The following is a 12,445-nucleotide window of genomic DNA, read 5'->3' as shown; positions in this document are numbered from 1 at the left end:
AAAAAAAAAAAAAAAAAAAGATATACAGACAAGGAAATATGGATGGTTTTTACATATACAAATGATGATCAACCTCACCATAAGAGAACTATAAAATAAAAAATGAAATATCATTTTCCACCTATCCAAAGATCAAAAAGTTAGATAAAACACTGAGATGAACATCTCTCTCCACCAGAAGACCAACAGTCCCAGAGAGTAGCTGCCCTTTCGGTTTGGTCTTGACATAAGAAGACACATGGGACACACCTGAACCTGACCCAAGGTCTACAGTCAATCCCACCAACACTGAGCCATTATGAAAGCCCATGAGCACTGAAATTTTTGAGACTGTTTGGTAAATACCATATCATAGTAAAAGCTAACCAATACACAAGGTGTGGGGAAAGAGGAATTCATGTGTTATTATTGGGGTAGAAACTGCCATCCTCTGTATCCTACCCAACATCCTGCCTCACGTTTTCTCTATCATTAGTGCCTCTCACCTTGCATGCTTCATAATCCTTCCGGATATAGTGGAGATGTATCAACCAGTTCTGCTTCTCCAAAATAGGAAAATCTGGAGCTAGATAACGTATTTTGACAAGACAAACAACACAATCATCAGCATTATTTCTCTTCTAGCACTATCTTCAAGTCTTAACTAACCATATACATACAGCAGTATAACATTAAATTTTTTTTTTCTTTTTGAGACAGTCTTAAGCTGTCACCCTGGGTAGAGTACTGTGGTGTCATGGCTAACAGCAACCTCCAACTTGGGCTCAAGTGATCCTCTTGCCTCAGTTTTTCTATTTTTAGTAGAGACAGGGTCTCACTCTCATTCAGGCTGGTCTTGAACTCCTGAGCTCAAGCAATCCACCCGCCTTGGCCCCCCAGAGTGCTGGGATTACAGGTGTGAGCCACCGCGCCCAGGCTCACATTAAATTCTTAATGCTGCTGCTAAGATTATAGTGCATAAGAAATGTATGAACTATTAAACTAAGAGATTTTTTGTCCTAGTATTAAACATTGAATATATATTTCTCTTGTGTTTTTGTGGTTTATAATATCAATCTTTCAAATGATAACTTGGCCTGAAAAACATAAAAATCATCCTTTGTCTTTTCTCTTTTTGTAAGAAAAACTCTTATGAGAGTTTGAAAAAATATGAAATTTTTTCATATTTTTCTTAGGAAACTCTCTCTCCCTGATTACAAAGGTGAACAAAAAGACTTTCTAAAGGAAATTTCAAGAATGTTACTAACAAAATATATATAACATAGTTAACATTACATCTGATAGATCAGACTACCAAAAATATTTTAAGTAGTTTAATATAATCTTTAGAAATTTAATATAATCTATAGAAATAATTCACTGTGGCTCAGTGAGTAGGACGCTGGCCCCATATACTGAGGGTGGCGGGTTTGAACCCAAACTGCAACCAAAAAATAGCCGGGCATTATGGCAAGCACTTGTAGTCCCAGCTACGCAGGAAGCTGAGGCAAGAGAACCACTTAAGCCCCACAGTCTGAGGTTGCTGTGAGCTACGATGCCACCGCACTCTACTAGGGATGACAAGGTGAGACTCTGCCTCAAAAAAAAGGGCGGCGCCTGTGGCTCAAAGGAGTAGGGTGCAGGCCCCATATACTGGAGGTAGTGGGTTCAAACCCAGCCCCGCCCCCTCCCCAAAATAGTTCATCTCGAGGAATGAAGAGAGAAGAAGATTAGGAAAAGTTAGAAAGGAAACTTCAATTTTTTCTTTAATGCATATTTCTCAAAAAAAAAAAAAAGCTTTAAGGTAAACATGGTTAAATGTTTTATTTAAATACAGCTAGTGTATTTTTATTATTTTTTGTGAACTTTATGATATGTGTGAGACAGTCCCTGATTTTTTAAAATGTAAAAGGAAAGGAAGAGCAGAGAAAGAGGGAAAAGATTTGTAACCCATGTCCTGACGTTCCAGAACCTTAGGAAAAATAACCTATAGAAAACCTAAGATTTATATGTCCATTTATATGTTTCCAGAAAGGGGAAAAACCTTACTATAACCAAGAGATAATGTTGCCTGAACACAAATATTAAGAAGTAATGCTGTTTGCTGCCTCCTAATAGGGTATATCCATGGAATATGCATAAGAAAATTATGACAGAAAGTATATTGGCTGGGTGTGGTGGCTTGTGCCTGTAATTCTAGCACTCTGGGAGGCCAAGGCGAGTGGATTCCTTGAACTCAGGAGTTTGACACCAGCCTGAGTAAGAGCAAGACCCTGTCTCTACTAAAAATTAAAAAAACTGAGGCAAGAGGATCACTTAAGCCCAAGAGTTGCTGTGAGCTATGACGCCACAGCACTGTACCCAGGGTGATAAAGTGAGACTCTGCCTAAGGAAAAAAAAAAAAAGAAAAAGAAAGTATAGATATGATTTTATACGCCAGGAAAAAGGACAAAGATAAAATTTTAGGCAATAACTCCTCATCTTCCTATATACGTTCTTAGTAGACTCACCCTTTCTACTTTCTTCTCTTCCCCTAGACCTCATCAATCACCAGATCTTAGCCATCCATATTCTGCCTAACCACGTCCAGAATTAATTTTCCTTCTAAAAGCCACACAAATCACCAAGATTAAAGGTAGGGGTGTGTGTGTGTAAAGTGGGTAAAGAACTGCGCTATAATGAATAGTTCTGGAACAGGCAGGTTACCGAGTAATCTTGGACCAACCCTCAATTGTATGGCCCACCTCTCTGTCACCTACCCACTAAGGAGAAAGAGTGAATGAGGAGACAGTGAACTCTTTTGAGCTTATAATATGACTAAGTACCATTGTTTCTATAGCCTAAAAGAAAAAATTTATAAAATGTGACCTTTCTAGTCTTGCCTCTTGTTAAACTCTCACAAAAGACAAATATTGTTTTGTACATGCTAGGTGAAGTCTATTGTTAAATTTGTAAGACAGCGCAAGGGCCCAGAGGCTCATGAAATGGATTTCTAGGGATGAGAAGGGAAGGCACAACCAAATCAAAATGCTAAAAGTCATTTCACACTCCTAGAGATATAGTTAAAAGAACTTTAGCTTTATCAAAACTTTTAGAGCTAAGAGTGGTGGCTCATGTCTATAATCCTAGCACTCTGGGAGGCTAAGGAGAGTGGAGTGCCTGAGCTCACAGGTTTAAGACCAGCCTGAGCCAGAGCAAGACATCATATCTAAAAATAGCCGAGAGTTGTGGTGGGCACCTGTAGTCCCAGCTACTTGGGAGGCTGAGGCAAGAGAATCACTTAAGCCCAGGAGTTTGAGGTTCCTGTGAGCTACGATGCCAGGGCACTCTACCAAGGACAGTAAAGTGAGACTCTGTCTTTAAAAAAAAAAAAAAAAAATTAAGAGAACATTTCAGTGCCCCATAATTGTTATAACTGTTCTATTACCAAATGAGTGATCCTGGGGAATTTATAATTTCCTCATTTGTAAAACAGAGACCATTTATTCAACCAATATTCTGTGTGCCTCCATGTGCTAGGCACTGAGGATACAGAAATAAACAAAATTGACTCCCTCATTTTTAGGAGTTTACAACGAGAGATAGGGGTTGGGGTACTAACAGAAGGGATAGAGAATATAAGTGATATTTTTCTATGGAGAATAATAAAGTGCAGAGGACAAAGACTGCAAGGCACATAGTTACACTTTTAAATGGAAAGGTCAGGGAATCAAATATTTATCTTCACAGAGTTGTGAGGATTCAATGCCTTAATGTACATGAAGAGGTTCCCATAATGCCTGATACATAGTGCCCTAAAGAATTATGAGCTACTGTTGTTGCTGTTATTTTCACTATCGTTATTATTTAGTTATTCTCTGAGATGAGGGAATTCGGGATACCTCAGAAATCCCTAGAGTCTATAAAGCCTGAATTTATAATCAGAATTTTACCTGTAAATGTATAGGCTGAATTTCTTGTATGCCAAATCATTGTCAATTCCAACTTCCCCCACATGTAAGAAACATGATACTGTTTCTTACATGTTTTCATAGGTATTATGAGAAATACTATTTCAAAGATCTTTCAAAAAAGGTAATACGTGTAAATGCAAAATAGAGCCTCTTCTATTTTACAACAAAGCATGGTAATTGTTTCTGATGCTACACTTTCAGAGCCTATGTTAGCACAGAGGTCAGGAAGCCAAATGATGAAATACAAGGTAATGCCTTTCACCTGGTTGTAAAAAAGACCTCATTCATCTCCCAGCTCCCACACTACCCCCTACCAGTACCAAGGCGGTGGAGGCAGAAGGCTGGCAACCTAGCAACAATATTCCCCTGCCCCATTCTACTCCTTTGTGACATCTCTTTCCCTCCCTTCTCCCTTCAGAGATACACCTGACTTTTTATTTATTTATTCATTTTGAGATAAAATCTTACTCTGTTGTCCAGGTGAGAGTGCCCTGGCTTCAGCCTAGGTGAGAGCAACCTCAAACTCCGGGGTTCAAGCAATCCTGCCTCAACCTCCTGAGCAGCTGGGTCCATAGGCACCCACCACAATGCCTGGCTAGTTTTTCTATTTTTAGTACAGAAGGGGTCTCGTTCCTCTCAAACTCCTGAGATCAAACAATCCTCCCAGCCTCAGCCTAGCAAAGTGCTAGGATTATAGGTAAGAGCCACCACACCCGGCTCTGACTTATATTTTAAATATACTTAGCAGCCTAACCGCATGAACATGACACCTCAAGAATTCTGTTTGCTCAAGATGCTAAATTCTCTTAGGAATTGCCCTAAGGCAAAGCTTTACATTAAACTTTGATTAATGCTAGGGACAGTAACCTGACTATGTGGATGCGAAGCAGAAAACTACTAAAGTTCAGATTTTTATTTTTTTTATTTTTTGAGAAAGAGTCTCAAGCTCTTGCCCTGGGTAGAGTGCTATGGTGTGGTGTCATAGCTAACAGCAACCTCCAACTTCGGCTCAAGCAATCCTCTTGCCTCAGTTTTACTATTTTTAGTAGATACAGGGGTCTCGATTGTGCTTGGGCTGGTCTTGAACTCGTGAGGTCAAGCGATCCACCTACTCTGGCCTCCTAGAGCGCTAGGATTACAGGTGTGAGCCACTGCGCCTGGCCATAAAGTTTGGATTTTTAGTTGAAAAATTTCCTAAAATGGCCCAGGCTTTTCTAAGTATATTATACCTTCGTTTTAAAGGATCTCTTCTGCTACTAGCAAGTATGCACGTAGTACATAAAAGTCCTTCTATGTAACATTCCAACCTCAATTCAGTACCACTTACTATGGAACCTAGGGCAAGTTATTTAACCTCTCTGGGCCTGTTTTTCCCCCTATAATTTTTGCTGGAAAATATGAAAAATCTGGAAGTAGCTATGCAGTAATTTTAATTTCTTCATGCCAAATTGGAATTGTAGCACTTTCTATTTCAATATGGTATCTGTAACATCAAAAGATATAATAAATCGGCTCGGCGCCTATGGCTCAACCGGCTAAGGCGCCAGCCACGTACACCTAAGGTGGCGGGTTCGAATCCCCAGCCCGGACCCGCCAAACAACAATGACGGCTGCAACCAAAAAATAGCCGGGCGTTGTGGCGGGCGCCTGTGGTCCCAGCTACTTGGGAGGCGGAGGCAAGAGACTCGCTTGAGCCCAGGAGTTGGGGGTTGCTGTGAGCTGTAATGCCACGGCACTCTGCCCAGGGGGACAGCTTGAGGCTCTGTCTCAAAAAAAAAAAAAAAAGATATAATAAATCTTAAAAAGAATGTCAGTGTAGGACATTTTTATTACTATCATCCCTGTATCAGAGGTCTCAGAGAAACCATCTGGGGAGAAAACACTGCACTTTAACTATATGCCCTAAAGACTGTCAATTCCCTGAGGGATGAATACAAGCCCTATTTATCTTTGTATTTCCATCACCTATCATTACTAGTCCTGGAACATGGGGTTCAAAAACAGAAAAAAATTATAAACTTTAATAACAGAAATCAGAAAGTAATTGCCCCCCAGATCTAGAAGGGAGAAAAAAATTATTAGAATGGACCAAATAAGTTTACAGCATAACACATCAAGCTAAAAACTTTGTATGTCATCATCCTGAATTGGGAACGGCTCAATTCTAGAATGATATACAATCCTCTCCTAGACCTGGATTAATGAAACCATTCAGTTTGACGATAGAGTCAGGGTAGAATGAATATTCAAGAGCTAATCACCTCACCTAACCAGCCACACCTAACCAGCCACATCCCTCTGGTGATTTAATAAAGTAACCGAGATATGTTAGCTTACTCCTTCCTGCCTGTGGTCTCTGCAAGGAAGCATCATTAGTCTCTCTTCCCACCATCATCATATCTTAGTCAGAATCTCCTAAAGAGCCCAAATAGCTGCAGAACTCTCTATCAGAGGGTTGAACTCTGAAACAAGTGAGTCTCAGGAGCCCTTCCAAGCAATGGGGAACACTCACAGACTGTATGGTAATGAGTGTTTCAAACACCAAGTGCTCCGAGGGCTTTGGGCTCGTCACATGTGCCACTGTGGAGGAAGTGGAAGTAACAATGAACACAAGATCACACAGGTGGATGGAAGAGTTGTGGCAACAAAGACAGCTATTGCTTCTCAAAAACCAGGTACCCAGCTTGGTGCCTGTGGCTCAAGTGGCTAAGGTGCCAGCCACATACACCTAAGGTGGGTTTGAATCCAGCCCGGGCCTGCCAAACAACAATGACGGCTGCAACCAAAAAATAGCCAGGCATTGTGGCGGGTGCCTGTGGTCCCAGCTACTTGGGAGGCTGAGGTAGAAGACTCACTTGAGCCCAGGAGTTGGAAGTTGCTGTGAGCTGTGATGCCACGGCACTCTACCCAGGGCTTGAGGCTCTGTCTCAAAAAAACAAACAAACAAACAAACAAACAAAAAAACAGGTACCCACTTAACTGTGAAAAAGATCTTTGTTGGTGGCATTAAAGAAGATAACTGAAAAACATCACCTAAGAGACTATTTTGAATAGTATGGGAAAACTGAAGTGACTGAAATCACGACTGACAGAGGCAGTGGCAAGAAAAGGGGCTTCACTTTATAACCTTTTATGACCAATCACCCTTGGTTTCCTCAACTAAAAATAATTAATTCATTAATGATAGATGGATACATGAATGAACGAATTCAGCCTGATGCAAACATTCCTAAGACTACAGGTTAGCAAAAGAAGGAATCCGGTTCCTCTAAATAAAATATGTATCAAATCTCTATCAGATTATAAAATGCAGCTCTCCTTACAGTTTAGCTCTTTACCCAGTTAGGTTGCATAGACTCAATTTTTATAAAATCTCACAATTATTTAACATCCACATAAGATTATATGATGTCTGATTTGTACTATGGGAACTTCACAGAGTGGTTTTTCCACAAGTAAAACATTAGTACAATCTTACATGATAATCAAACATCATCTAAAAACTTTCACTGGTCAAACCAATCTCCTAATATCTAACAACTCCATAAAATAAAAGTTAGATGTGACAAAACATTTAGACTACATTTCCCCATACTCACTTTTTCTGATGTCCAAACAGGAACTTGAACCCTGGACCCTCAGTTAGAAAGCTCTAGTCTAAAGCATAAAGAATCAAGACAGAGAAACCTGCATGTATATACACATACAATGTAATTGCAGACAGACCTTTTTTTGGTCGAGGTTTTTGAGGTTCAGCAGATGCAAGAAATTGAGTTCTCTGAAATGAAAGAAGTTGTCTATATTAAAGCACTACAATATACCTTGCTAACTTGAAACATTCAAATAACAAGAATAATCAGGGCTCACCAGTTGTGTGGTTAATCCATTAAAATACTGGTACAAAGAATTATCTTAAATATGGTTTAAAAACAAATGACAAGTCATACTTTTGCTATCCTAACTATTAATAATGTAAAATGTATATTTACAGTATATACTTTTCTTTTTGCAGCTGGTATTGGAAGTGACGATATATACTCATAATGTGCATTTATAATGCACAAATAGTTATAATGTACAGGAAAATGTGTACAAATATACTAAGTTCTTAGACACCTCATATTAGTGTTATATTTAGCACTGTATTTCTCAGCAGCCAAACCAAAAAGTGATCACTATTTGATAAAAAGAAGCTCTGAGATCATCAGAAATTATGTAGCACTTAATTCAAAGAGGGAGATATACTATTTTACACTATAATTTTGTAAAAACCTTCAAATGAATTTTTTTTTACATCTCCTATGTTACATATGAGATAATGGCGAAAATTTTCTAGAAGAAAACACTGAAGATTAGAGACATTCTGAATATGCAACAAACCCTGACCAAGTTAAACGAAAATAAAAATACATACTTAGATACATCACAGGAGACAACAACAGAAACAATAAGCTTTTTAAAAGCAGCCAAAGAGGCCAGGTGCAATGGCTTACACCTGTAATCCCAACACTCTGGGAGGCCAAGGTGGAAGGATAGCCTAAGCTCTTGAGTTGGAGACCCCATCTCTAAAAATAAGAGGGCTAAGCGGAGCCTTTAGTCTCAGCTACTCAGGAAGCTGAGACAAGAGAATTGCTTAAGCCCAAGAGTTTGAAGTTGCTATGAGCCGTGACCCCACAGCACTCCAGCAGGGGTGACAAAGGGAGACTCTGTCTCAAAAATTAAAAAAAAAAAATAAAAATAAAAGCAGCCAAAAAAAAAAGGGAGAGAGGATTCCTCAATAATTAAAAATGTACACATGATCTACTCTTTATGATTTAATAAAATAAAAAAAAACAATAACAAAAAAGGTAAGGCAGGCCAGGCACAATGGCTCACACCTACAGTCCTAGCACTCTGGGAGGCTGACGCAGGGGGATCACTTGAGCTAAGGAGTTCTAGACCAGCCTGAGGAGGAGCAAGACCTCCTTTCTACTAAAAATAGAAAAAAAATTAGCCAGGCATGGTGGCACATGCCTGTAGTCACAACTGCTTGGGAGGATGAGGCAAGAGGATCACTTGAGCACAGGACTTTAAAGATGCTGTGAGCTAGGCTGACACCATGGTACTCTAGTCTAGGGCAATAGAGTGAGAATATTTCAAAAAAAAAAAAAAGACAATTAATAATCCATTACGACATCATAAGAATTACTCCAAGTGTCAGGTATAAAATAAAATGTCAAATCCAGCCTGTTTTTACATGGTCTACAAGATAAGAATTATTTTTTTTTTTGCAGTTTTTGGCCCGGGCTGGGTTTGAACCTGCCACCTCCGGCTTACGGGGCTGGCGCCCTACTCCTTTGAGCCACAGGTGCTGCCCAAGAATAATTTTTAAATGGCTGAAAAAATTTACAGTAAAAGATTATATAGCCCACACTGCCCAAAATACTACCTGGCCTTTTTCATAAAAAGCATGTTGAACCCTGATGTAGATGCTTACACTCATCAAAACTAACTTTCAACTAGCAAAGGCAAATTTAAAAGACTTTCAGAATTCACAAGTTTTTATATTTTCACTAAATAAACATTAGAAAACAGAAAAATAATCCTAGGGTCAGTCACAGTGGCTCATGCATGTAATCCTAGCACTCTGGGTGGCTCAAATGGGAGAATCACTTGAGTTTAGGAGTTCAAGACCAGCCTCAGCAAGAGCAAGACGCCATCTCTACCAAAAAAAAAAATAGAAAAATTAGCCAGGTCTGGTGGTACACATCAGTAGTCCTAGTTATAGGGGAGACTGAGGCAAGAACTTGGAGGCCAGGCATCTGAGGTTGCAGTGAGCTAGGATTAAGATAATGCCATTGTACTTCAGGGAGGGAGACAGAGATTCGGTTTCAAAAAAAAAAAAAAAGTAAAGTATAACTTTCAAGGAATATAATAAAAGGAAAAATAGAAGAAGGTATTCAAATTCAATAAAAAAAAAAAAGCAAAGGAACAAAGGCAAGGAAGAAGAGAGAATAAAATTCTCTGGTTTAAAACAGATTATCAAGATGGATTTTACATACACATGCACATAGGCTATTTTTATAAAGACGCAACTAAAACTTAAGGGCAAAAAAAAAAAAAAAAAGTAAAGTAAAAGAATGGGAAAAGATATACCAGGAAAAAAGAAAATCGAAGTAGTGATATTACTTATAACTTAAGACAAAACAGACTTCAAGGGAAAACGCTTTTATCAAGGAAAAGAAACTGAATTTAAACTAACTGAAAGGCCTGGTGCCTTGGCTCATGCCTGTGAGCCCAGCTTCTGGGAGGCTGAGGTAGAAGTATTGCTTGAGACCAGGAGTTCAAGACCAGCCTGAGTAATGCAGTGGAACCCCCATCTTTAAAATTAATTACTCAGTTTAACAGATTGAAGACCAAAATGGAAAAGGCAACCTTTTCTTTTTTTTCTTTTTTTTTGAGACAAAGTCTTACTCTGTTGTCCTGGGTAGAATGCCATAGCATCATAGCTCACAGCAACCGCAAACTCTTGACCTTGAGCAATCCTCTTGTCTTAGCCTCCCAAGTAGATGGGACTACAGACATGCACCACCATGCCTAGCTAGTTTTTTCTAATCATTTTTAAACCTTTAGAAAAAAATACATGATAGGATAGGATTACTTCAACAATATATTAAAGCACAAATCAGTAAAGATTTTAATATTTAACTATACTAAATTAAGAAGTTCTGCTCCACAAAAGTGAGAACACAGAAAAAAATTAAGATATTTGCAATATAAACCCCCCCAAACAACAAAGAATTAGCAGTCAGAAACTATAAATAACTATATCAGTAAGAAAAAAAAAGCCAGGCACAGTGGCTCACACCTGTAATCCTAGCATTCTGGGAGGCTGAAACAGGAGGATGGCTGGAGGCTAGGAGTTCGAGACCAGCCAAAGCAAGAGCAAGACCCCATCTCTAAAACTAGCCAGGCATTGTGGTCCTGTAGTCCCACTTACTCAGGAGGCTGAGGCTTAAGAATCGCTTGAGCCCAAGAGTTTCAAGTTGTGCCACAAAATAAGACTCTGTCTCAAAAAAAAAAAACCCCACAATATAGCACTACTACACAAGAAGAATGGCTAAAATTAAAGACTGACACTACCAGGTGTCAAAACGAATATGGAAAAATTGAAAGTCTTATACACTGCTCAAGAAAACATAAAATGGAACACAGCCACTTTAGAAAACAGTTTGGTAGGTTTTCGTTAATTTTAACACCTATACAACCCAGAAATCCCACTTATACAAGGAAGCATGTTCTAAACATCGATGGTGGTGAACAGCTGTGCAACTACTAAAATTGATCAAATGTACATTAAAATAGGCAAATTTTTTAAAGTTTAGAAATACTTTATTATTTACATTTTTAATGTTTTGCTTTTGACACATAATAACTGTACATGTTCATGGGGTACACAGTGAAGCTACAGTACACATAACACAGTGATCAAATCAGGTAATTAGCATATTCATCATGGTGAACATTTGCCATTTCTTTTGCATTGGGAACATTCAATATCCTCCTTCTAGCTATTTGAAATTACAGTGTTAACTATAGACATCCTACAGTGTTATAGAACACTATAACTTAATCTTCCTGTCTAGTTATAATTTTGTATCTTTTAACAAACCTCTCTCTATCTCTTTCTTCCCCCTACCTTTCCCAGCCTCTACTGTTTCCTGTTCTACTTTTTACTTCTATGAGATCGACTTTAAAAATGGGTGAATTTTACAGTATGGGTATTATACCTCAACAAAACTGTTTTTAATGCACTGGTCCTCTGCCTGTTAAATAAAAAACTTGTTTTAATGTTAAAGAATTCTACTGTTTGTTGATCTAATTTTTTTTTAACTGTGGGGAACATATTAAGAAACTTAAAGACTCAAAAAGCACATTCATGAATCAGCAACACTTATTTTTTTTAAGACAGTCTTACTTTGTCCCCATCAGTAGAGTGCTCTAGTGTCACAGCTCACAGCAACCTCAAACTCTTGGGTTCAAGTGATTCTCTTGTCTCAGCCTCCGAAATAGCTAGGACTACAGGGGCCCGCTACAATGCCCAGCTTTTTTTTTTTTTTTTCTTTACAAGACAAGGTTTCACTTAAGCTCAGGTGATTTGCCTGCCTTGGTCTCCCGGAGTGCTAGGATTGTAAGTGTGAGCCACCTCGCCCAGGCCTATTACCCTTCTTTCTACACAAAGTAAAATTAAAACAAATTACTTTTTTGAGACCAGCCTGAGCAAGAGTGAGATGCTGTCTCTACTAGAAAAACAAACAAACAAACAAACAAAAAAAACATTAACTGGACAAATGTGGTGGGCATCTGTAGCCCCAACTACTTGGGAGGCTGAGGCAAGAGGATCTCTTAGGCCCAAGAGTTCGAGGTTGCTGTGAGCCATAACGGCACAGCACTCTATCCAAGGCAATAAAGTGAGACTCTGTCTCCCAAAAAAAAACAAAAAAACCAAATAAATTATTCTTTTTTTTTTTTTT

General features: G+C 38.7%; 1 protein-coding gene across 1 annotated transcript in view; it reads right to left on the bottom strand.

Annotated features, from left to right (window-relative positions):
* BBS4 (Bardet-Biedl syndrome 4) overlaps positions 1 to 12,445 on the bottom strand; it is a 46,471-nt gene that overhangs the window by 28,622 nt on the left and 5,404 nt on the right. The window contains exons 2-3 of the mRNA XM_023510114.1: positions 7,659 to 7,710; positions 486 to 565 (exon numbers count right to left, since the gene is read on the bottom strand). Of these exons, the coding sequence (XP_023365882.1) occupies positions 486 to 565; positions 7,659 to 7,710 (132 nt within the window). The remainder of the gene's footprint in view (positions 1 to 485; positions 566 to 7,658; positions 7,711 to 12,445) is intronic.

The sequence above is a fragment of the Otolemur garnettii genome, unplaced genomic scaffold, assembly GCF_000181295.1.
Source record: "Otolemur garnettii isolate 467f Iridium unplaced genomic scaffold, OtoGar3 scaffold00011, whole genome shotgun sequence".
Lineage (NCBI taxonomy): Eukaryota > Metazoa > Chordata > Mammalia > Primates > Galagidae > Otolemur > Otolemur garnettii.
This window is presented reverse-complemented; position numbering and strand designations above follow the sequence as displayed.